The sequence below is a fragment of the Lynx canadensis genome, chromosome A1 (genome assembly GCF_007474595.2).
Source record: "Lynx canadensis isolate LIC74 chromosome A1, mLynCan4.pri.v2, whole genome shotgun sequence".
NCBI lineage: Eukaryota > Metazoa > Chordata > Mammalia > Carnivora > Felidae > Lynx > Lynx canadensis.
The window spans coordinates 16,201,025-16,227,955 of NC_044303.2; the positions used below are offsets into that span (position 1 = coordinate 16,201,025).

General features: G+C 36.0%; 1 protein-coding gene across 1 annotated transcript in view; it reads right to left on the minus strand.

Annotated features, from left to right (window-relative positions):
• TRPC4 (transient receptor potential cation channel subfamily C member 4) overlaps positions 1 to 26,931 on the minus strand; it is a 147,791-nt gene that overhangs the window by 34,849 nt on the left and 86,011 nt on the right. Inside the window, exons 3-4 of the mRNA XM_032594214.1 lie at positions 22,073 to 22,409; positions 4,498 to 4,637 (exon numbers count right to left, since the gene is read on the minus strand). Of these exons, the coding sequence (XP_032450105.1) occupies positions 4,498 to 4,637; positions 22,073 to 22,409 (477 nt within the window). The remainder of the gene's footprint in view (positions 1 to 4,497; positions 4,638 to 22,072; positions 22,410 to 26,931) is intronic.

The following is a 26,931-nucleotide window of genomic DNA, read 5'->3' on the forward strand; positions in this document are numbered from 1 at the left end:
CAATTAGGATTTAAATCTCTACAGAGCTCTGTGCCATAAAACTAAAGAATATTTAGAAAATTCCATAATTTGGACAGTATACTGCAGTTACAGAAATAAAAACAATATTTGCCTCTTTTCTAGCTCATAAGAATAGATCAATGAGATATATACTTAGAACTATTTAGAAGAATAGTACTATGAAAAATTCCATCATGACTGTTAAAATAAATGCTCTTATCTATAATAAATTTAATTTTTGAAAATATTACTTCTATTACACAGTGGAATAGGCATAGGAATTTAGTCATTTCTGCCAAATGACTGAAGATAAATATGAGACAAGTTGTTCATAGAAAAAAGGACTGGGAAATATTTAGGACAAAACCAGTTCTAATGAAGATAAAGTAACATTTTTTTAAGAGTGCCCAGGCATCAACAAGCTCTGGATTAACTAGTATTTCATACAGAGTGAGAAGCGGAAGTGGTTGACAAACCTTCTCCTTCAAGAATTAAGATCAAATAAAAAATAAATAAATAAAAGCTTACAATCAATCCATGAGCCATGCAATGTTCAAGAATCAAGGTATTTAAGGAAGCACCACACAGCCTTGCATGTAAGGAGGAGAATACTGAAGTCACATACTTTTCTACTGTCTATGTCTCTACAATGCAATGCTGTTGCATTGTACATAAAAGTTAAAACAACTACTGAGTGCTTATATTAAGCTCTGTTCCATGACATTAAACGTGTTTATTAATGTAATCCTCACATTCTATAGGATTTGATTATTAGTGTCATTTTATACATAAGAAAATTGAGGTATAGATTAAGTAACTTGCTCCAAATCACACATGTAGGAAGTGGTATCAGTGATACTCAGATCAAGTATGGATCAGAACTCAAATCATGGCCTTAGTTAGCAGGACCCTTTGGTGTGTGTGTGTGTGTGTGTGTGTGTGTGTGTATGTGTGTGTGTTAAAATTCCCTCTAGATGAATGAATCACAAAATGATAAGCCAATTAAGCAAGTGTGTGCCAGACCTATTCTAAAAGTTTCTCCTCCTCGATAGACCAGTTACAGAAAGGTTTCCCTTTTTGTGGACTAATAGTTTTTTTGGTCTGGATCCATGGCTTGCACAAAAAGACCTAGGGTTGGATTTTTGCTCCCATTTATGCACCTTCAGACTAGAGGTAGAACCTCTACAATATTACAGATAACCTTGTTATAACTCCTTGGTAATCTTGCCTGCATCATAATAGGCAAACTATTCACTAGGAAGCAGCATCAGGTGATTCCATCTACCACATATTTCATAATTAATAAATCATCTATTTTATGGCTCTTATCTCCTAATTTTTTTTGAATACCAGCTCTCTATCAGCTTCCCCTATATTCATTTCTCTACTTCAGGCATCCATTATCATTTGACTCATTCTCTGCTTAAATCTCATTCATGGCTCCTTTTTATTTAACAGAGCACAGCCCAAATCCTATAGCAGGATGTGAAAAGTCCTTCTTATCCTAGCCTTGCTCCCATTTATTGGATCATTTCTCTTAGATACTGATCTCCTTTATACACTCAGACTTTTTTGCACGTTGTATTTTTTCTCTCCGGAATGCTAATGCACTTTCATGAACCCAATGGATACCTTCTGGCTCTGTCTTCCAGGACACTTCCAGTAGAGTTGAGTTCCTTCCTCGATGCTACCATAGCCCCTGCTGTAGACCTTATCAAATGGGAAATTCTTATTTACATGCATTTCTCTTTCCACAACCTGACTATGGACTGCTTAAAGGCAGGAGGTGTACCCCAGGTATCTTTGCATTCTCAGCAAACAGATGAAGACCTGGTCTCTTAGTATGCTCCCAGAAATTCTTATTGATTAATTCACATAATAGCTGTTTGCCTTATATATAGCACAGTCTATTTTTGTGCACAAATATAGCACCTTTTCCTAAAATAGTAACTTATAAATTATTTAAAATTAGCATGAAAATTGAATGATAAAAGAAAGGAAAGGTAAGTCAACAAGTGAGCATTACAGACTCCCAAAGTAAGTGCTCTTTTGATTATTATCATCATTTAACAGGTGGTCACATTGAGACCTTCATTTAGTAATTTGCCCCAAATCACACAGGTTTCGTGTGGTAAAGGCGAGTGTGAATCCAGAGCTCAATCTTTTTTTCAACTAACATAAAGGAAGAGACATAATAAAGACATTTAAAAAGGTAAGTCTAATGGACTCATAGTATATGAAGAAGAGGGAGGATACTGGAGTAAAAGATAAGAAAAATTAATAATGCAGGCTTATTCTATAACAGGCACTTAAATTATATCAACTCATTTACTTCTCATACCAACAGCACAAAGTAGAAATTGTTAGTCTCCTTATTTTATAGATGAGGTAAGGGAGGTGAAGAAATAGGTCCAAGTTCACGTAACTAGTAAGTGTTGGAGGAAGGAAGTGAGCCCAGAAAATACTACCCATCAAACTCTATCCATGCAACTCAAGTTTTAGTTACACATTCAGAAAGAACATTTTGTACTTTACACATACAATCACAGCTGGACTCCTATGACCGCAATGCATAAACAAATTATATTTCTGGAAGATTCCATGTTATTTACATCATTGTCAGCTGAGGTAATTTCTGTGCACTTTTCCATCTCCTTTTCTCCTTCTTCATCACATGAGGTGAGTGATGCTTGAATTTTAAGCATAAGTTTTTCCTTGGTGTAGTATTAGGAACAATGTTTATATTTTAATATTAAAATAGATGTTGCACATGAAGAATTTACAAATTTTTAAGAAAATTCAAATCCCATATCTAAAACTGAGACAAAAAAATCCACAAGTACCCATTAATTTATGTAGTTGTACCTACTATATACCAGAGTTCTTATATATGAAAATGTATATGTACCATATATAAACACCATCAAATGTAACATGTAAAAGTATTCCGTATTTTAGTACAAATATTGCATATAAGAAATACATGAAAGAAGTTCCATTTGGGATCAATCTCATACTTGTCTTAGCTGTTGAATAGAATTATACAGTCCAGTGTCATTCCAATCATCTTCCTCAGACCAGTTACATCAGCATCATCTGATGAGTTTGCTACAAATGCAAATTTAGGACCCTCTCTAATACTCTTAAATTTAGAATCTCTGGGGATGGAGAAAAGGAATCTGGGTTTTAGAAAGCTTTCCAGGTGATGTTTTCGCACTGGAAAGTTTTAGAAGAAATGCTATAGTTCTATATACCAGAGTTTTATATCCGTATTGGGCCACAAAAAAACAGATATATTATTTTTTAGTTGGGAGATGGCCAAAACAACTTTATAGACATACTTAAGGATCATTACAAAGAAAATAGAAATTGGACAGATATTCACTGAACAACAGACTGCCCATCTCATACATAGATGCACAACCTCCTTGGTTAAGACAGTACCTTCTGCTCTCTTAAGGTCTTCAAGGGCATTAACCTAAAGTAGATAGGAAAAATTACCAAGTTATGATTCTATTATTAAAATATAGCTTGATTTCCATGAAATTGGTAGGCATGAAATTTGGTGAGTGGCAACATTTTAATTGAACAAATTCTGGAAACTAAGGCCTTTCCAACTATGGGCATTTTTGACCCTGACAGAGCTGAACACTATACAAGGGAGACTCAGGCCACTATTTTAGGAACTAGACTAAATGAATGAGTTTACCTACACGTTAGGATTTCTAGGTCAGATCACTAAATTGCATGAATTATTCATGTAAAGCCCAATTAGACACTCTTTATTTTTTGCTAGTACACTAATCATTTTGAAACAAATTTTTAAAAAAGGAGAGACAAAGAAAGAGGGAAAAAGAAAGGCAAGAAGGAGATAATTGATTTGAAAAATATCCCTCAAAGTACAAAATAATCCCAGTTGTCATTGCAGAACAAAATGTTTTACAGAAATTATGTGGTTTGGAAAAGATTGATATTGCACAGAATCTGGGGGAGTGATGGGTGTATGAGACTTCAGGCGCTGTCATGTTGAATGGGATGAGGAAAAGGAAATTATATTCTGTTCTAATTATATCAAACTATATTAGTTTGAACTGAAATAATAATTTCAATGCTTTGAATGAGTAATATTTTGATTGGTCTAGGTAATGTTATCGGTTAGTTATAACTGATAAAAATAGATTCTGGTTGCCAAAATTTAAACAGTGTTTGAGGTAGACTGTTATGAGAAATGGAAAGGATTCAAAACCAGAGCAACTATTGTGAGTAATTTTGAGACATCATTCAAATAAGATGCAACAAAATTGGGTGACAACTTCAAATTGTTTGTGAAATTTATTTCGAAACTATAATTGGGTATTAATAATGTATTTTATACCTATCTATCATCACAGAAAGATAACGCTCTAGGTAACATTATTAGTAAAATTAATAGCAATCAAAGGTACGGAAGTATTTATCAGAACTTTATGCTTTACCAAAAATATAAATGATAGTTACCTTTACAAATGCAACGATTTTCAAAGAGATTGTTGCCAAATATAAGGAATTCATCACAAAATCCATTAGATTCCACCAATCATGGATGTAATCTTGAAGTCCACCATCCCACATTTGTTTAATTTCTCCCCATATAAAACCTGCAATTACAGAGAGATTCATTGTAAGTGTGATTTTCAATCAGCTTACTAACAACAGAGGCAACTTAAAAATTATAGAATATTGGAGCGGCAAGCGACTTTAATGTTCACTACATGAAGCATTTATTTTTAAAGACAGTAATATTCAGTCTCAGCCAGACTGTAAAATTTTGAGGACACTGAGCTAATTAATTGGAGAGAATGCTTTTAGGGTAGGTTCACTTTCTTTTATTCATCTGATATACTTGTAAGAATGTCCAATTTTTGAATCAACTGCAATTTCTCTGTAACTATCCATTTTTCTCATGGAAAATATCATAGCATTTACTTGTAAACAAATACTAAAAGCAATGTTTCCTTTGAAGTTGAGATGACTCAGAGTCATGAAAAAGTGTCGCTGGTGAACATAACTGTCTTAATTCCATTAAGCAGGATATTTTGTTTTGCCTTTGTAAGCAATCGGTACCTTTGGAGATCTGATTTCAGTTCTGGACAAAAGATGGTTATAACATGCATGATACTTCATTATAAAACCTTATATCTAGCAATAGCTCTGAGACTGCCTCCATAGAAAATAAAAATCCCTTTCCTTTATAATGGTCATATTTTTAATAAGAAATGTTTTATTTTCAAATTCTAGGAAGTACACATAAAATATCACTATGTATCATTCTATTTCCATAATCTTGTTAAAACTTTATAAATCTAGTTTTGGGGCCCAATGATGAAAGAGAGAGATATCAAAGGGAGTAGAATCAGGAAATATTAAAAGGATAAATATGATTTCATAACTACATTAATGCAAGCAAACAATACGACTCTATTAAGATAATGAGTCTGGAATGTCACATGTGTAGCACAATGTCTCACATCTGTCTTGCACAAAAAGCCAGAAAAAGTCAGGTTAACTATAAAATCATAACTTTTCATGAACCTATCAGAGAGACGAGAAACCAGAGAGAGTCCCGATGTGAACATTAGCTCACCCATGGCAGAGTGCAGGGGTAAGAGACAAAGTCACCATATCCCAGAGTAAGAAGATTTCAGAAAAACTTTTAAACAAACTTCTGAAGGTTGAGTCTGAGCTTGCACAGAAGACAGAACCCCTGGGACTCAGATACAAGGGGAGTCTCCCTACTTGCATGTTTTTTTTGTTTGTTTTTTTGGTTTTTTTTGTTTTTGTTTTTGTTTTTTTGCATAGAGCAGGCTCCTCTCCCCTAAGAACAAAACACATAAGCCCCATGGGAGAAGCAGGAAACAGGATTTCCTAGGGTTTGCACCAGTATCATTAGAGGTTTCCTACCACAGGGCAAAGGTCAGGAAAGTCTGCACATGACCTGCAAAGTGTCACTGCCATAGGTAGTAAGGTATGGATCATTGAGAACCTGCATTGCCAATGCCCAGGCATAGTCCTACCTAACTCTGCCCTAGACCAGGACAACAGAGAATCTGCCTGTTTCACATCACCAGGTAACAATCACAAGCTAATAACTACTGGAGGAGTGGTGAGAGCATGAATAGAGTACCCCTCAGAGGCATAGGTGCACAGGGGAGGCCAAAAGATGTGGGTGAAGCAGGAATTCTGAGAATAGTCCTCCTAAGTCAGTCAAAGCCACTATAACAAAGTATCACAGACTGGATGTTTTATAACAAAAATTTATTTCTCATTGTTCTGGAGGCTGCAAGTTTATGATCATGGTATCAGTATGGTCAAGCTTTGGTGAGAACCCTCTTCCATGTTCTAGGAGCACACATCTCTCTCTATCCTTACACGGCAGCAAGAGAGCAAGCTAGCTCTCTGGCCTCTTTTTTCTCTTTAAAGTTTTTATTTATTTATTTTGAGAGGAGGGAGGGGCAGAGAGAGGAGGAGGAGAGAGAGAATCCCAAGCAGTCTCCATGCTTGTCAGCACCGACCTGATCAGGGCTCCAACTCACAAACCTGTGAGATCATGACCTGAGCTGAAACCAAGAGTAGGACACTTAACCTACTGAGCCACCCAGGCTCCCTTTTGGCCTCTTTTTATAAGCACATTTATCTCCTTCATGAGGACCCTCATGACCTAATTGCATTCCAAAGGCCCCACCTCCAAATGCAATCACACGGGGGTTAGGTTTTCAATATATGAATTTGGAGGGGACACAGACATGTAGTCCATAATACGACCCAAAGCAGAGTGAATGGTGCTCTGAAACTGATTGTGGCAACAAAACCCAAACCTGCCTCAGCTCCTGACTATAATGCCTCAAATTCCTGCCTTATGTTCCAGCAGAATAAAATGGCATGTCCATTTTCAGGCATCAATGCTATGTACCTTTGTCTAGCCTCTACACAGGCAGAATAAATCCCCTCCCCAGATACACACATGCACACCTTATACATCGTATTCAAACTGTTTTAAAAAAGATAAAGAAAAAATATTGAAGGCATCAGCAGTGGGGGTGTGGTGGAAATAAAAGACACATTGCATTCAAAGGAAGAAATAGAAAACTGACATCAAACTTGTTGTCTGACACCATGGAAGACAGAGTAACATTATTATAGTGCTGAAAGAATAAAAATTAAAAGTGTACCCAGAACGTTCCACATGGCACAAATAGTTCTAATAAATGAAGGCAATTGAAAGACCTTTTTTCAGACAACCAAAAACTCAGACACGTTATTGCCATGACCTATGCTATAAGAAATGCTGAAGGGATATATTTTAGGCAGAAGGTTTATGATACTGACCAAAAATTAAGTTTATAAAAAGAAATGAAAACATATATCCAGGAATGGTTAAAAAAATAAATATAAAATATATTTTTTTCTGGGGCACCTGGGTGGCTCAGTTGGTTGAGCTTCTGACTCTTGGTTTCGGCTCAGGTCATAATCTCATGGTTTGTGAGTTTGAGCCTTGCGTCAGAGCCTGTTTGGGATTTTCTCTCTCTCTCTCTCTCTCTCTCTCTCTCTCTCTCTCTCTTTTTCTGCCCCCCACAAATAAATAAATAAAGTTAAAAAAAAGATATTTTTTCTTTTTGAATTGCTCTAACATATCACTGATGGCCTAAAGCAAAAACACTAGCAATGTTTTGTGGTTTATAACATATATAACATATGTAAAAGTAAAATGTATGATGACATTAGCACAGAGGATGAGAGAGAGGAATTAGAAATATACTATCATAAGGTTCTTACACCACATGTAAAACAAATATTATTTGAAGTTAGATTATGATAAATTAAAATTTTACATTGTAAATCCTAGGGCATTCTCTCAAAATATTTTTATTTATTTATTAGAAAAAAATTTTTTAAGATTTTTTTAAAGCAATCTTTACACCCAATGTGGGGCTCGAACTCAAAATCTTGAGATCAAGAGTCTCATGCTCCATTAACTGAGCCAGCTAGGTACCCCAAAATATCTTTAAAGGTACAAATGAAGAGCCAGAAAGATAAATAAACATAAAATTATTAAAAACACTCAATTTGACAACAGGCAGAAAAAAAAATAGAGCCAATAAGAAAAAGTGGGGTAGATTTCAAATCCATCAATATTAATAATTACATTGTATAAAGCATATGGTCTAAACACACCAATGAGAAGACAGAGATTGTCATATATAAAAATGTAAAACACAGCTGTATTAAATTTATCAACAAGTTAAAAGCAAAAGAATAGTAAAGACACTATGAAATACTAATAAAAAGAAAACTAAGAAAAAGAAGCTCAGTTGGCTATATTAATATGACTAAATATATTTCAGAAGAAAAAATGTTACCAGGTACTGAGAGGGCTATAACTAACATAAGGATGAAAAAGTCAACTCACTGAAAAGACACAACGATACTAAATATGAATGCAGCTAATAAAATAACCTTATAATGCAAGATGCCATAATCAGAGTTGAAACAAAAAAGAGAGAAAGGTACAAATATAGTTAGATAGAGACCTTAGTATTCCCCTCTGTAGAACCAGTAGGCAGGAGTTTGGTAGGAATTTAGAAATTCTGAACAACACTGTCAACAACCTGACAGCAGCAATACATGCTTTTTTCATATGCATGTGTAGTGTTTACCAAGAGATACTATATCATGGACTATATTAACATATAGAAAAATATTTATACAAGTTAAAATCATACAAAAGGTGTTCTATGACAATATAATAGACAACAAATCAGTAATGAAATGTATTTGGAAAATCTCCAAATATTTTGCAATTGAACAACATACTTCTAATAACCCTTGGTCACAAAGGAATTTGCAGAATAATTAGAAAACATTTTGAAATGATTGAAAAAAAAAATACATCCAAAAAGGTCTGTGATGCAGCTTATAAAGTATATAGAGTGGAATTTATAGGTTTAAAGCTTTAAACCTATAAAGAATAAAGGTCTCAGTGATTTCGGCTTTCATTATGACACTATGAAAAGAAAAGCAAATTAAGCCCAAAAGAAGCAGAAGAAAATAAACAAGATAAGAGCAGAAGTCAAATTTTAAAACATAAAACTTGAGAAAAATCCATGAAGATGGAAGATAGTTCTCTGAAATGGTCAGCACAATTGATAAAACTCTAGCCAGAATGGTCAAGAAAAAAAATGGAGAAGATATAAATGATCAATGTCAGAAATAGAAGAAGTGGCATCACTACAGATCTTATGACATTTTAAGGATAACAAGTGAATAAAAGGAACAACTTGGTGCCCATAAATGTCACAAAATAAAATGAATTGAATATTTTTCCTGAAAGACACAAACTTCCAGTCACACTCAAGAGCACATAGAGTAAAACAAAAACAAAAACAAAAACAAAAAATTAGTACACAGAGTAACCTGAATTGTCCTAAAAACCTTCCAACAAAGAAAAATTCAGGTCCAGTTTCTTTATGGTGAATTCTACCATACTTAAGGAAGAAATAATAAGTGCTAAAAACACAGGTAACAAACACTTAAAATAGAAAAGGAAGAAACATCTAAGAGATTAGTATTACTCTGATAAAAAAAAGTCTGGCAAAAAGAACAACTACACACTAATAACCTTTATGAATATGCACAAATATCCTCAACAAATATTAGTAAATTAAATGGAGTAATATATGCAATTGATAATAAATCATGCTGTTTTTCCAAGAATGCAAGACTGTTTCAACGTCTAAGGGCCAATCAGTGTTATTTATGCCATCAACAGATTATTGGGGAAAAAAGATCTCATTAGATGCAGTAAATGCATTTGACAAAATTCAACATCCATTCAGGATAAAAGCTTTCAGCAAAGTATGAATAGAAGGGTAATTTCTTGATTTGATAAAGGACATCTACAGAAGTATACAACTACAGTCATGATTATGTGTAGAGGGCCAGAGAATAAATAAGTTAGACTTTGCAGTAAATGAGTGGGTGTGTGTGACTGTGTAGTGTCAAAGGGTCATATTTATCCTGCTGGGCCATAGTTTGCCCGCCCTTATCCAGTATCTTGACTGTGGTGGTCTTACGTGATTGTGTGCTTTATATCTCTGTGCCCTGAAAAAAAACAACAACAACAAAATGCACTACAACTTAAAAGCAACAAAAATGATGAGAGATTGATGTTGACAACTGGAAATAGGGATAGATTAAAATTAAATAAATATAATAAATACATACTATATAGTATATAGTGATTATAAATAAACATAATAAAATAACTGTGATATATTGCTGATAGGTATGTTTGCAAAGTCTTATAATAAAACTGTGGAAGAAATAAAAGTGAATTAGACATAATGGTCTATCATCACTTAGTGAAAACTAGCAATGGCTATTTAACATTATTTTTAAAATTTTATTTAAAATTTTAAGGCACATTTAAATTAATGACCCAAGAAAGGACTAATTTCAGTCAAATTGATTATAGTGTGCATTTTAAAAGGTTTTACTAAAATTCAGCTAGTTAACATACAGCATAATATTAGTTTCAGGTGTACAATATAGTGATTCAACACTTACATACATCACCTGGTGCTCATCATTAACAAGTGCACTCCTTAGTTCCCATCACCCATTTCACCCATCCTCCTACCCACCTCCCCTCTGATAACCATCAGTTTGTTCCCTGTGGTTAAGAGTCTGTTCTAACTATAGACCCTTAACTGTAATGTGCATTTTGTTTATTTGTTTATTTATTTAAGAGAGGGTGCAAGTGAGCAAGGGGCAGAGAAAGAGAGAGAGAGAGAGAGAGAGAGAATATGAATCCCAGGAGGAGCAGAGAGATTGGGAGAGAGAAGTGGGGCTCACCAGATGCTGGGCTCATGAGCTCACCCTACGCTCATGACCTGAGCTGAAGTCAGATGCTTAAAGACCGAGCCACCCAGGCACCCTATAGTGTGCATTTTAAAGCCCTCTGTAGACCACTGCTTTATTCTAGATTTTACATCCTATATTACTCTTTGAGGTCTCTTTCAGATAAAATCTCTCTTGAGAGTTCAGATAAGATTGGGGCATAACTGCAGAGATGGTAATGTTCACTGCCTCCACATTGAAGAAAGAAACGCATCAGACCTGAGTAAGATATGATGCATGCTCTGATGTTTGTAGGGAACTTACAATTTATATCATCCAAGGAGGAAAAATGCTAGGTACACTGGAAACAACCCTCCTCCCCCCCAACCTCCCCAGTCCACATCTATGATGCTTTCTCCTACTGAGCCTGGGGACAGTCTCAGAATCAGTCACAACTTACATGAGAAAGGTAAGACCAAAACAAGTGACCTAACTAGTGCTTCACTACCAGTTAATAAAGAAAACACAACTCAATCTCCTTAGTACTCTTAGACGTTTTCTTATTTTTGAAATTTCAAAATGTGGTTTATTTATTATGTTTTATTTGCAACTCTACCAATATCCAGAGATGAGAATATGTGTGCACTGCAGTTATTAATTGAACAAATGCATTTCAAGTTAACTTTAATCAGAAGGCACAGAGATAACACTTCGACTATACCAGGTGAGTGAAGTGCCAAGCTCAGTCCAACTGGTAATCAGCTTTGTAATCTGAGATAACAGTCTCATCTCTCTAGATGGTTGTCACCTCATTTCAAAAAAAGAGAGGTTTGGATTATACGCAATCATACGAGAAGTATAATTCTACTTCTGTGGTATAAATAGCCAGACATTACTTTTTCCTGTCTGGATCATTAAATTTTACTAAAATCAGTCATCACAATAGCTGCCATGAAGATTAAAAACTGTCTTGTACCAGAGGACCCAGACTTGCTTTGGTCTTCCCCAAAATGCACAAACTAAATCTTTGATATGAAAATTATAGAAACTTTCTTGCCCAACGTAAGGGAGAATTCTCCAGAAATCAGAGTTGCTCCAAAACTGGAATGGATTACCCTGTGCATTGAAGATTCCAATCCAGGGCCTGGAATGTCTTCCATCACTCAGGCTCCAGAGAAATTCTAGAAGTAACTATAAACCTGTTCTATCTGATCTCTAAAGGGCATTCCAATTCTATGAGTTCGTGAAATCTGTTGTTTTCAAATTTGTATATATTATAAAATCAAATGTATTTTTCAAGTTTGTACCTGTTATAAAATGAAATGTATTTTAAATACCTGCTAGCCAACCAGTGTGTTTATATCTTATTTCCCTTTATTGATAAATTGATAGCTCTCTTCTTGCTTCTACCAAACTGAAAAACCAAATATGATTATTAACAGCCACCGAAACAGCTAACTGCAAGTATTTTGTGGGTAATTATGTAGGGGAATAAAGACACTAGGGTTAATGGCTTCAGAGGAAAATGGGGAAGTAGTTATAAAGAATTAGTTATGAGCTCAGTACAAAGCAACATTTTAACTTAGAGCTTCTTAGTACCTCAGCAGACTCTGTCACATTAGATGGGTTCAAGGAGATGGCACTTTCATTGGAAGCTTGGACTAGGTGACCTCTAAGGGTTTTTAAGAAGGGTAACAGCAAACACAATTTGGAGATAATATAGTTCCTTTGGAGTTCAAAGAGTATACATTTAATCTGACTTTTTGGATCACACACACAAAAAAATTCTATCACTTTTAGCCTTTGCAAATCACAGCTGTGTGGAGAAAGCAGAGATCCTGATGAAATTGAGGGCTCACACCATCATTTTTTAACCTGAGTTGTGAATACAACTGTCAGTCAGTGCTTGTTGGCTAATGGATTTTGGGAGCTTGTGTTTTTAGAGCACCAGAATGGAGTATCACTTCACATAGCTCTAGTCACCACATACCTGTTTGATAACTATATATTTCTATTTCTTATGAGCACCATGGTGAAAATACAAGTTTCCTCTGTTCTGGCAATGGTTCACTGAAATTTTTGAAGAAAGCAGCCTTTGGAGAAGCTAGAGGGTGCTATTAACTGGCTGATATATGCATCCAGACAAACTATTCGTGGTAACTAGTCCGAAGAGAACAAAGCTTCAGGAAGCTTCCATCACAAAATGTTTGTCCTGTTCCCACAATGGGAACATTTCAAAATTTCTCTCTGCTGTTTATAAACAGATGACGTGATTTCTCAGAGTCACGGTGGAGGTCTAATTACAAGCATGTATGTCAAGACTGTGGGGACCAGTAGAGGAAAGATCATAGTGCAAATGAGTCAGAGAACTTCCTTTGAAAGATATTTATGGATGCCTGGAAGTTTTTCCTATTTTTTTTCTACCTTTCCCATAACAGTTTTCATCAGGGGCTACTCGAGTGTTCAATTGTATCTTATCGTGTGAAGCCAGCTGTGGGGATGAGATGAGGTCGGGAGACCTCAGACGCCACATTTAACAGCCCTGATTTCAGGTGAGAAATATGTAATTCTGTGAACAGACCTCTCGTCTCGCCTTCTCTTGCTGTCAGTATTTACACAAAGATTAAATAACCTCAAACAAAGAGCGGGTCGCCTTTTCACCTATGGCCACCTCAAAGGGCTTGTCATGGAAACCCAGGAGCTAGTTGAGGGATCTGACCTTGCAAGTCTCTTAATAGGACACTGAGTTCTACACTGTGGCACCAAATCAATGTAGATAAAAAGAACAAAAAGAATTCCTCCCTGCCGTATTTTCCCCCAAATCAAGGAACAAAAAAGTAGTCTCTAGTCAAAATTTTGCTTTTGCTTGGAGAAATCTAAATGTAGTTATTTTGCTCCATGGAGGATCACGTTATGCTGGACCCAAAAAAGCCACTCACTTCGAGGCAGCTTCTATTGTCTCAGTGTTACACTTAAAACCCAAACAAAGATGAAGACAAGAGTCCCAATGATTCACTTTCTGAAGAGAGCTTACAGAAAATTGTAGCCATCCCCGCCCTTCTAGGGCTACCTAAGAGGTAGAAGGACCATATCTGTTACCAACCACTTGGGCCTCTACCCCCATGGTCTATACAGAGGGAACATTAGGAACAGGTAGTGAGAAAGCCATGAAGTCAGGGTAATAGAGTTTTTGTGCTAATTAGGAATACCAGAGGGAGAGATGAAGGTGATTGGTTACCAGCAGTACCACCTCCCTAAGTCAAGTGAGGGAGATGCTGAGGAAATCCCTCATAAATATGGGGGATTTCTACAACTAGGAAAAACTGGCATCTCAATCTCTCCTGGAGTGTCTACTCAGGCAATGGACTTGCTCATCTCTCCCTGGGTCTGGATCACCAGGGGAAATAAGAAACTAGTGTGTTTTGGCAGTCCGCAACTGGCCGCAGCCTGACCTCCTGTCATGAGCTGTGGCAAGGTTTTGGGATGCCCTTGGGGAGTGAGTGCTTACCACAGGAAGAAGCTGGGCTTTAGCAATCTTGCCCTCCTGTCCTTGCCAGGGTCCTAGGACCCCAGAAGGAGTCAACTACAGGTTACAAGGAGTTGAGGGACTGGAAGATATCAGGCAGAGTTGAATTGGGGATCCAGAGGACGATGCAGCGTGGAGGCACCCAAGGCCTTCTATGGAACACACATGCACACATCAGGAGAGCCATCGGTCAAGGACTGTCATATAGGCTACACAGTATTAGCCAGCGATGCATAAAACTAATAGGAAAGAACTGTGACGAGGGGCCCAGTGAGGTAACGAAGACTTGTAACTTTTCCTGTCATCCCGCTTCCCTACAGCCACCAAGGAGGAGAACATAAACAGTTTATGCCCTTCTTTCCATTGCAGTGCTGGGGTTGAAGGATGAGCAAAAGATGGACAATTCCAGGTCCTCTGAGCGCTGGGTAAGGCCTTTGTCAGGAAGAGGAAAGCTTAAAATAACTCAAGCTTTCAGGAACTTGATATCTACTAGACATATCATTAAGGTACAGGAAAAGATATTTGGTATAGGGCAGTTGGGCAGAGTGATCAGAAAAAGTAAAAAACATTTCATGTTTAGATTCTAGGGAGTTGAGACTCCTTAAATAAGCTTTTACATGAATACAGATTTGTATGAAATTGTGCTTCCAGAATTGTTTCTCAATCTTTAATGTTTAAAGACCTCTGGAATTTCTCTTTTTTTAATTTTTGAAAATTTTTAATGTTTATTATTTATTTTTGAGGGAGAGAGAGAGACAGAGTGTGACCAGGGGAGGGGCAGAAAGAGAGGGAGACACAGAATCTGAAGCAGGCTCCAGGCTCTGAGTTATCAGCACAGAGTCTGATCCTGGGGCTCAAACTCATGAACCGTGAGATAATGACCTAAGCCAAAGTTGGACGCTTAACCAACAGAGCTACCCAGGCACCCCAAGACCTCTGGAATTTCTGAATTAATGAACCAAGGGGAGAATTAAAAATGTAAGTTTTTTGTAGAAATTCACAATTGTTATGACTTTAGTCAGTTGGCCATGCTTCAAGAAACACTGACTTACAGGGGCAGTAAAACATGCAAAAGAATGAACCTGGACTACTTTCTTTCACCATACGTAAAAATGAACTCAAAATGGATTAAGGACCTAAATGTGAGACCTAAAACCATAAAAATCCTAGAAAAGAGCACAGGTAGTAATTTATCTGACATTGGCCATAACATTTTCCTAGAGATGTCTCCTGAGGCAAGGGAAACAAAAGCAAAAATAAACTATTGAGACTCCATCCAAATAAAAAGCTTCTGCACAGCAGAGGAAACAACAAAACTAAAAACAAACTACTGAATGAGAGAAGATATTTTCAAGTGACATATCTGATAAACGGTTAGCATCAAAAATATATAAAGAATTTATATAGTCCAACACCCCAAAAAACAAATAATCCAGTTAAAAAATGGGCAGAAGACATGAACAGATGTTTCTCCAAAGAAAACATCCAGATGGCCAACAGACATGAGATGTTCAACATCACTCATCATCAGGGAAATTCAAATTGAAACCACAATGAGATTATCACCTCACACCAGTCAGAATGGCTAAAATAAAAAACAAACAAACAAAAAGCAAAACAAAGATAAGAAATAATAGGCGTTGGCAAAAACGTAGAGAGAAGGAACCCTTGTGCACTCTTGGTGGGAATGCAAACTGGTGCAGCTACTGTGGAAAATAGTATGGAGGTTCCTTAAAAAATTAAATATAGAATTACCATATGATCTAGTAATTCCCTTACTGGGTACCCAAAGCATATGAAAACACTAATGTGAAAGGATATATGCATCTCCTATGTTTATTAAAGCACTATTTACAGTAGCCAAATTATGGAAGCAGCCCATGTCCATTGATAGATGAATGGATAAAGAAGATGTGGGGTGTGTGTGTGTGTGTGTGTGTGTGTGCTGTAATATTACTCACCCATAAAAAAGAATGAAATCTTGCCATTTACACAACATGGATGGATTTAGAGGGTATAATGCTAAGTGAAAAATTCAGTCAGAGAAAGACAAATACCTTCGGGTTTCACTCATATGTAGAATTTCAGAAACAAAACAAATGAGCAAAGAAGTCCTGAATTCTTGGGCTGCTTTTGCCTCCTTGAATTCTATTCCTCACATTTTGAGGGCAGTATTCACGGTGGATAAAAGTTGTAGTTCTGGAATTACACCAACTGGAATTTGAATCAAGTGCCTGATGTTTATTAGCTCCTGATCCTGGGCAAGTGACCCAACTTCTCTCAGCCTATTTCCTCTCTATGAAATGAGATACTAACAAGATTTGTTATTAAATGAAGTGACATTACTACAAGTTCAAATGAGGATACACATTTCAGTCATTTAGCACAGTGCCTATCTTCTTGGTTTCTACTATTATTACCGCTATCAGTACTACTGCTATTGTGATTCTGAACTAATGAAAACCACTTTTCATTAGTTCACCCCCGCCCCCCAGTCTTTTACTCTGACCCTCCATCATTTGGTATCGACTCCTATCTCTGTATCTTTTGCCCTCTTCCCTTGAACTATCTGAATCATGTTGCCAAATATTTTCTCTAACAGTATTGATTTCACTTTTGGGCTACAAGATATGTATAGCATTGTCAGTACCTAAAACACTTAATTTTCTTTCTGATAAAGAAGTCATCTGGCCAGCAGTAGTATGTGCACAACAATTTTAAATTACACAAATATTTCATTGTTTGAAATCTGATAATCTTGATAAGTCTTGGTAAAGGTGATCTTCAACTTTTCCCCCCACACATAAAAAGGAAAATGATGATTACATGTCATAGTCCAATGATTATTTGGCTTTCTTGAAAATTAAAATGTCTCTTTAAATGAATAGGTGGATGTTTTGCACCTGTCTTTGGGTGTCTATGTGTGTCTGCAGCCAGTTTGCTGAGGTGGTTGGAGCACCTTGCCAAGGGAGAGAGTCAGGAGACTATAGACTATAGAATATCTTTGGGGGGCTGTTTGAGAAGATGGGTAATTCATGGGTGAGGCTGAGAGTATGAGTACCTGAAACCATACAATCTTGATGCCTGTTAGACAAAGATGTAGAAATGGTCCCAAGAAAGGAATATACTTATATAGAATTGTCTCTGTGAGTCTTTATCTAGAGGAGAATGTGATCACAAGTTTTCTTTTTACATTTGCAATTTGGAAGCACTTATTGAAATGTTCAGATTTGTTAATATCAACGCTTTAAAAGATAAAAATGTGAAATAAATCATGGAAATGAGAGGCCAATTTTGTTAGAGAAAAATTGTCAAATAAGTATGTGTTATAGGCAAGATGTATAATCCGGATATTATGAGCAATTCTTAGTTTATGCCTAGGAATCCACTAGAAGCTATTTTTAACAGAGCTCAGATTTCTTCCTATGATACATCTTTTCCTCAGTTCACCCTTCTCCTTATCATGCTCAGCGTGCATAGATTTATATACTACATAATTATGGCATATTCTTAGGCACACACATAATATCAAGTCACTTCAGTATCCATTTTTCCTTTCTCATGGAGAACAAAGTATTTCCTGCTTCATTAATGTGATAGCCTCCATTAACACCTACTTTTATGAAAAATGTTATCCATTTCATAATTTCTTTTTGCTAAGCTGATAACGTAAGTCTACATCTCGATATTTCACATATATATTTATATCTGTACACTTTTTTTTGCAGGGAATAAGCTACGATACAAATTTGATTGTTACAGTTGAATTATGATGGATTCAATAGGACAATCAAAACCGGTTTTTGGGAAGGCCTTAAAAATTAGCATTCAAAAGTTGGTTTTTTCCCCATTTTACTTCCTATTACCTTCAGAAAGAAAATGACATCCATTTGAGAAAAAAACTGCTGCTATAATTTAAATAAATTCTCATTATATATAAAGATAACATGCTATATTTAGTTTGCATGTAAATTTTATGTAAAAGGGAACTTCTGATATGAATATTCATTCTCATATCCCTGGTATTCTACGTTAAAAATCAAAACTTTGAATAAATTAAGAGTGTCAAGGTCATGGCCCATCAGAATGTAGAAGTGACCAGATCTCTAATCTGGCCCATGGCTCCTTTGAATCCATCATTCAGTCTTTCCAATAACACTTTCTCTCAGACACTTGAAAGATATAGGTCTGTCATCAGGCCCATATGCTAGAACTATCATTTTTCACTTTTTACTCTAGTTTAAATGGGTAATGTGACACTCTGAGTGCATTGGTGTCTATGTGTCTAGAATCTGCCTATCTATTGAGATAGTTCTAACTGTATTATCTGTGATTAGTTTTCTCTTTTGGTTAGGACTGTATCTCCAGATGACCACATCCTAAGTTTGATCCCTGCATGAGGCCTTTAGATTTCTTTGCTTATATGCTAAAGCTTATCCTGACAGCAGACATCCACAAGAGTGTTGTTTGATGGGAGAAAGAAGGGTCAGTAACCTTCCATACAAGAAAGTCTGAAGGAAAAATCATTCAAAGGTACAGCTTATCAATGACTCCGCAGTGGAAGAATACCAGGGTTATTGCAGACTGTTTTCTCAAGATATAAAACTCAGTAGACTTTAATTTAAATAGTCAACATGATGTTGAACTTCCAGAGGAAAGATATTGAAATAACAGGGAAAAATTATTCTACCCCTGTACAAAATCGCAAGATATCTGGATCTGTCAGACCAAATAAGTTTGTATTGTAGAAACACAGCAAAGTATATGAAAGAACAGAAATTCCAAAGCAAAAACATACTTCTTAAGGAGATAAAGGGATCAGTTTGAGAGATTATACTCTGCAGTTAGAAAACTTTTCTACTCAGGAAAAGTTAAAATTTATGGTATGAATATATAAAACAAATCAAAAGTCTTTTTGTCAGGATTATACAATGGGAGGTATAAAAGTTATCATTTCTTATAAATCATATCATAGGTCTGGGAAACAGCCCCTGAAAATGGAACGGGAGTAAAGCGAGGAGGAAGGAAAAAGCCTTTCTTTACACAAAAAGTAGCCCACAGAGTGACATGGGTTGAAAATCTAAGTTGGTTCAAGAAGGCTTGAGAAAAACCCATGCATAGACCCTCAATCTATCACTGGGAAAACTAACGTGATGAGAAACATATTTGTAAGCCATACTCTTCTCTGTAAGCCATTCAGTCTTGTTATTATAAACCTAGAACCTCACAGCGGAGGGGCTGTGAAATGTATAGCCACTGACTTTTTACCAGACAGCAGTATTAATAAGGAAGACAAGATAGAAGTCTCATTAATACAGTTATCAAATCAGACCAGGCCTTTTTGTCTACATCCCACCTTTGGTCAAAGGTTATAGCATTCCTACCCTGTTGTCTTTAGTCTCTTCCCCACCTACCCTGGCTTAAAAAAATGATACAAAACAAAACATTTTTTTCTGCCCTAATAATGACAGCTCCCCAGCACAGGGCAATAGGACTCAATGGGACTTTGAATCTTTCATTTTTTTTTTTTTTTTTTATGAAGATACTGGAAATCCTGAGAGCTTGTGACCACTCATAATTTAATAGTTTCTTAGTGACAGAACCTGGTCATGTATTCAAATACAGTGCTTTTTCTACAAGAGCCCAATAACATAGTGAATATAGCCTTTAATCATGGATGTATCAAAACACTTAGAACTCAGTCTGAGATATGAGACACTCAGAATTCACTAGCCTTGACAGGCCTATTTGATATAGAAAATTCTTTCTCCATGCCCAGGTATTTAAGCAAGAGGATCGTTCATATATATTTTTTATTCTAGAAAATCTCTTTGCATCCTAAAAATTCCCAAGTAAATTAATTGCCTAAGTCAGGATAATTTAAGAAAATGTTGCCTTTAGAAGATATTTCCCAGGCTGGAATTTTAATTATCACAATTAAATTTGTACCTTATTTAACCATTCAGCTGAGGATTGGATATGATTTCTAGCCAGCTTTCATGGAAAATTCTATTACAAGTTTTGCAAGAAGGAGGCAGCCAATGACACTTTTAATTGCACAAGTTACTAAAGGCTTGAAGCTTGTATTTTTTAATATTATTTACTGTTTTCTGACATGTAACATATCTCATTGTTTATTATCTATTTCCTCTAGTATAATTTAAGCTTCATAGGGGCAAGGAATTCCTTCTCTTTTTTTTTTTTTGTTTTATTTTTATTTTTTTTTACTTTTGTATCACTATTGCCCTGCACTGCACTTCCTGTACAGAACATAGTCTATATATTTTCATTAAGTGCATAAAGGAAAGTCTAGAAATACTATCTCTGCTTATACTGCATTGTAGCTATGGCATTTTTCAAAACTAAATATTCTATATTTCATTTGGAATATCAATTTTTAGACATTCTATATAAGTTCCCCATAATGGGAAATTTAACCTCCAAAATGCTTCTTTAAGAATTGTTTACAAGAAATTTTCTATGAAGAAATATCTATAAAGAACATATTCCTAATGTGAGATATTTAATTTAAAAGGGAATGGGCAGGGTAATTTTATATTGAATATCAACTACAATGTCATAATTATTTTATTAACCTTTCTCCTAATTTAAGCAAGATCACACTTTATGCATGCCATATTAATGAGAATGTACTCTGTTTTAAAGTTCATCTAAGAAGGTGCTTTTTCCAACATTTGTAAAACATATCGAATATTGTTCCTATGAACTTTTCTTATTGTCAGTACTTAGAGTAGTTATAATGTTTCAAATCAAAGAGTACCTCTATCTCAGATTCAGATATAGTCCTGTTTTCTTTCCTGCCTTTTCCACATTTTACAATTTCTCCAGTAATTTTGACAGTTAAGCCAAACTGATCTTCTGAGACTGTGAATCATGAAATTTTCACATATTTTCTAATTACTAAGTGATGAGATGGATATGATACCAGAGAGGTTTAAAATGATGAGCTAAATTGAGAAAATATGATTTTTAGCAAACCACAGTAGGTTAGAGGAAAGAGTAATTAAAATGTGAATTTTAACTATGGCTACGATGAGAGAGTAAAACAAAGTTTTTACCAGCTACTTTAAGCTTTTCTACCTTGATTTCTACAGATCCCAAAACATTTTTCTTTCTATGGAAAGAACAGAGAGAGATTGGAGGATGTCCTAGAGTTTAATTTTCTATTATTTTGGTTGAATATATAATTTCAAAGATAAAGTTAAATGGATTGGTTTTAAAGAATGGTTATAGTTACTTTATGTACAGAATTACTAATTCTGCAGAGTGATTTGTAATTTGTCTTTTGGAAGGTGTATCCATTAAGAAAACTACAATGATCAGTTACATATGGCCAACGAGATATGTCGAAAGCCTTTAAAAGACAAGCTTACAAACAAAAAACCCAGAAAATCATTCATGGGGCATGATGTCATTAAAATCTGAAATCTTAAAACCTACAGTTACATTTCATAGGCTGCACTTGGGGGCAAGTTCCCCAAAACTTGCAAAAGTGTTTATTTAGTTTGGGGATTAGGCCTTGGAGCTAAAATGGTCAAACCTGTTTTCAACATTCCTGTGTCCCAAACTTTAACGAATATTCTTTTCTGGGCAACAAAATTCCATGGCAGCAACACGTTTTTATTATATTTTCTATAGTAACACATTTACCCAGGACCCACGGTAATATCATCCACTCGACGATGGTTGGTGGTGGACCTTGCCTGTTCAAGTCTGACCTGTCGATGTGCTGAGAGGCAAGCAGCAGCAGGAACAAAAAAGTCAAATAGGACGCTGTATGGCAGATGAACTTGATAAAGGGCTTTCTGATGAACAGTCCCAGTGGGCTTTTAGGAGCTATAAGATAGCACACAGAGAAGACGGGAAAAAGGAGTCCTATTATGAAACACGTCACCATCTTCACTGCCCAGTGTCGTCTCCTCCAGCCCGGGAACTCATCATACCAGCGAGATGCAAGCAGTTGTTGACAGTTGGGCTGAGCAACAAACTACACAGAAAGGAAAGGAAAAGCAAGAGTCAGTGTCACATACGGTGGATTCAGTTCATCAGTAAGACCACAGATTTATCTTTAAAGCCAGAAGTTCTGCTTTAAATAATTTTATGTTGGGTGCCTGGCTGGCTCAGTTGGTAGAGCAAATGATTCTTGTTTGTGGGGTTGTGAGTTTGAACCCCACCTTGGGGGCAGAGATCACTTAAAAATAAAATTTCTTAAAAATTAATAATTTTATATTTAAATAATCATTAAGTCCTTTAACTCATTCTGTGAATAAAGCCTCTTTATGTAATATTTTATACCCAAAGCATAGTGCTATGGGCTTAGTCAGATGTGACAGAAATGGTTGTACAGATGTAAAAATACAGATGGAGAACAAGAATAGTCATAGGACACACTGATGAGTGAGCAAAGTTGTGTACAAAGGCATACACACACACACACACATATATGTACATATATATATGATATATATATATATGGCGCAAGAAAAGATGTCAATAGTGCTTGTTTCTTAGTTTACTGGTTGTTTTCTGGTTATGACATTATACTAGATTTCATTTTTATATTTGTGTATACTTTTAACATTTTCTATGATAAATACTATCTTTTTATCATCAGAAAAAGTAATTATACTTTTAATTGGGTTGAGACATTAAGAAAAACATACATGAAAGCATATTAGGATTACCAGAATGTAAATCATCGTAGCTGAATTTGGTGGAAATAAAACCTATACTTGCCTAAGTATAATCAATTACCATATACCAAACATTTCACAAACATAGCATTGTTTTATCTTGCCAACATTTTGGGGATATAGCATAGATCTTACTCTCTTTTAAGGATGAGGATACAGGGTGTTATAAGAGGTCAGTAAATTTATTTAAGGGTACATATCTAGTAAGTGATAAAACATTTGAGTAACTGGTCTGGGATTTTTTTTTTTCTGCACACTATACTTCTCACTGGGACTGACAGCTAGGAATTAATATAAATTCAGAGGGAATTATTTCTTCCAGATGGAATGGTCCAAGAATGCTGCCCAGTGGATCTGGCTTTGAAGGGGCAGATTTGTATAAGCAGAGAGGAGAAGGGGAAGGCAATTAAAGGCAAGGTATGGGGAGAGAGAGAACATACTCTGGCAAGAAGTGTTTAAGGGATGCCCCGTGGGCACTGTTGACTGAAAGAGAAGCTTTAGTGTCTTGTAAGGGACTTGGAGAAGTTCCTTTGATATTCTTTTTCGTCTTTGGTTTTAGCCTGTATAGATCTCCTTGAGACAAGACTTGCCCTTACTCTTTTTTGGTGGTAAGCAAGCAAAAAATCCCTGGGTTCACATAATCCCATGATTATCACAAACTAAAAGCTCTTTGAGAGTGAAAGCAGAGAAAGGATGATTGACTAAAAGAGAAATTCAGTAGTTGAGATGTGCAAACATATCAACTGGACATGAAATGATTTTTCATGCAACTGTTTCTCATCACCTTGTCTTGGATACTCTACTCATCAAAGGGCACAGAGAGCAAAAAAAATACTTCCCAGGACTGGGGGAAGTAGGGTATCTCTTCAGGCAACACTCTTTTCTCCCTACAGCTATTGGCCAATTCTAGCACGACTACAGCCATCCCATTAAAATTCATATTAATACATTAGGAACATTCAAATTCACATTGGTGCCATGCATTTATAAAAGACACTAGAAGAAAAAAAGGAAAAACTTCCTATCCCTCTCTTTCAGTAACCTTTAAAAGAATTTCAAAAGCCCGTTCTCATGATTATTTATCAAATCCTTGAGTCATGGAATTTGATATATTGAAGAAACTGTAAAGATTACTGAAATCTATTTTTTACAAATAAAGAGAAATCTGGTATGAATGATTTTAAAACAACTACTCAAAATACTAAAGCAATCAACAAATCAACACCATAAAGGAAACAAACAAAAATGATGAAAGAGGATAAAGAAAGACTTACTTTTACCACAAAGTAAAAAGAAACAAACAAACAAACAAACAAAAAATACCCCAAACTCAAAACCAGGCAGACCAAGAAGCCTCACTACTACATGGGCAGGTATTAAATATTAATTGGATATGAATGTAATAAACAGAAGAGAGTTCCAAAATTAATGAAGCCCTAGTAATTAAAATGACTATAGATTTACTTGGTATTTGTCTCAGTGTTTGTATTTTATCTTTTCAGTTTTGAAGTACTTTTTATAGCTTAAAAATTTGTATCCAAAGTTCAGACTGCAGTCATATTCTCTATAAGAGCAAAATCGAGATTCTGGGAACAGCCAACCTGGCTACTTTATGCATCTTGAGTAAGTGGGGTAGTTAACATGAGAGTTGAGAATTTACTTGAGTCTCAAGAGAATTGAAACTTTTGAGGTGAATGTATTATAGTGATTTACATACAGACAATCTAATTTCTTTGCTTAAAAAGGACCACAGTTTCCTCTGGGTCTTACTGTTTATTTCTGAGCAATTAAAAAATAATCTATATCCTTTGGGGTTTTATTTCCTCTGCCCAGGAATGCTTTTCAGCAGCTCATTTTGTAATGTTGATAGCAAGGTTTAAGGATTATTGGTAGGCAAGGAGCTTTAGGGAATTATTTTGTCCATAACTAAAAACCACTTCTTCAACTTCAATCCCAAATTTCCTCATAGTTCCCAAGGCCCTTTAACCACGTGAGTCTCTCCCTGTTTCTTAGAGATAGCTTTAGCTGTGTTCCTCATTAAAACAATGCTGGTCTCCTGGAGCACAGTCATACTATGTAACTGCTCAGACGCTGCTACTTTATTAATCAAACATCATTTTCACCTTGTCCTCCCTACTTTAATTAAACCAATAGCATCATCTATGAGTTGGACATTGGCTAGATAAGTGGGGAGAGGACCCAGATCTGTTAAGAACCAGATATATCTGTCTTCTAGGAACTCAACATACGTTGGGGACTGATCGTGTGACCAGTCCTCCAGTTTTTCTAATATTTTCTATTTTTCTATTTTTTGCTTTCCTCACTTAAGGTCAGTCTTCTTACTGAGGTTATAAACAGGCAAATTTAGTTCAGTGAAGATGCCTTAGCTGTCATATGCACAGAAGTCACACATCTGGCACATATTCTATGGTCCAGATTAGTGTAATTTAACAGGACATTATATGATGTGCTAAAAAAGAGGTAGAGTATAGGAGGGATTGTGCCCCACATGAAGTAATCTGAGAAAACTGAAGACAGGAACAGGATTTGATAGTTAATTCTGAAGTAACAGGTAGAATTTTGATAGGCACAGCAGTAGGTGGATGTGTTTTAATTTAGATTTAGAGACTATCATCTTAAAAGCTTCAGGATGGAGACAGGTATGTTCAGATGAGCTATCCCTTGAGCTAGAAGGTCAGCATCAATGGTGAATATACCAGTGACACAGTGTGAAGGGAAACTGCAGTCATATTTTGAGACGTCGGTGAAAATGTTTTTTGAGGCAATGCTTGAGTCTAGATCCTTGCTGCTCAGTGTGGGCTGAGGCCAGTGGCACTAGTTTCAACTGGAAGCTCATCAGCTATGCAAAATATTAGGTCCCACTCAGGACTTGCTGAATAAGATCGACATTTGACAGTGTGCTTCCTATGAATGTTAACATTTGATTAACATTGGCTTAAAGGATTTTATGTCTAACAAAGTTTTATTCAGCTCTGTTGTATCTGATAAATGCTTCCAGAGTAGTTTTAATTCAATGTAAATATACATTTGAACACTTACGAATCTCAAGAGCAAATCTGTTTGTGAGGGAGTAGGAGTACTCGGGTGCGTGGTGTGTATTTGTGTGCAGGAGTTTGCTTTCAGATAAATCCAGCTATGAGTCGTATGAGAACTTGGGTGAGGGGAACTAGCCACAGAGTGGGGCATTCTCAAAATTGAGTAAGCAACAGGGTTGCCTGGAGGCTTGGTACAAATCATGTTCCTGAGCCCCACCTTGGTATTTCTGATTCAGTAGGTTCAAGGTGAAGCCCTGAACTTTGCATTTCTGCCAAGTTGCCATGTGATGCTGCTGTTGGGGATGCAGAGACAAATGATAAGAACCACTGTTTTACAGAACAACACTTTTTAAATAATATAAGATAGTCTTCCAGTTTTTCCAACTTTTTCTATTTTTTCTAATTTTTTCTTTCCTTACCTAAATCAATCCTCTTTATTGAGGTTATGAACAGGCAAATTTAGTTCATGAAGATGCCTTTGCTGTCAGATGCATAGAAGTTACACATCTAGCACACATTCTGTGGTACAGATTGGTGTAATATCTAATTACAGGAACAAACACAAACATATTAAGAGTCATCCCCATCAAGTCACTGAACTGTAGTGCAGACAGAACAGCTGAACACAGTGCAGTGGTAGCCAGAGGATAACAGCTGACTAATTCACCATAGAAATGCCTGGAAAGACCTAGACCAGCATGAAACAGACTGGGATGCAATGAATAGGAGAGACATGAGTAGATTTAAGAACCTGGATCAG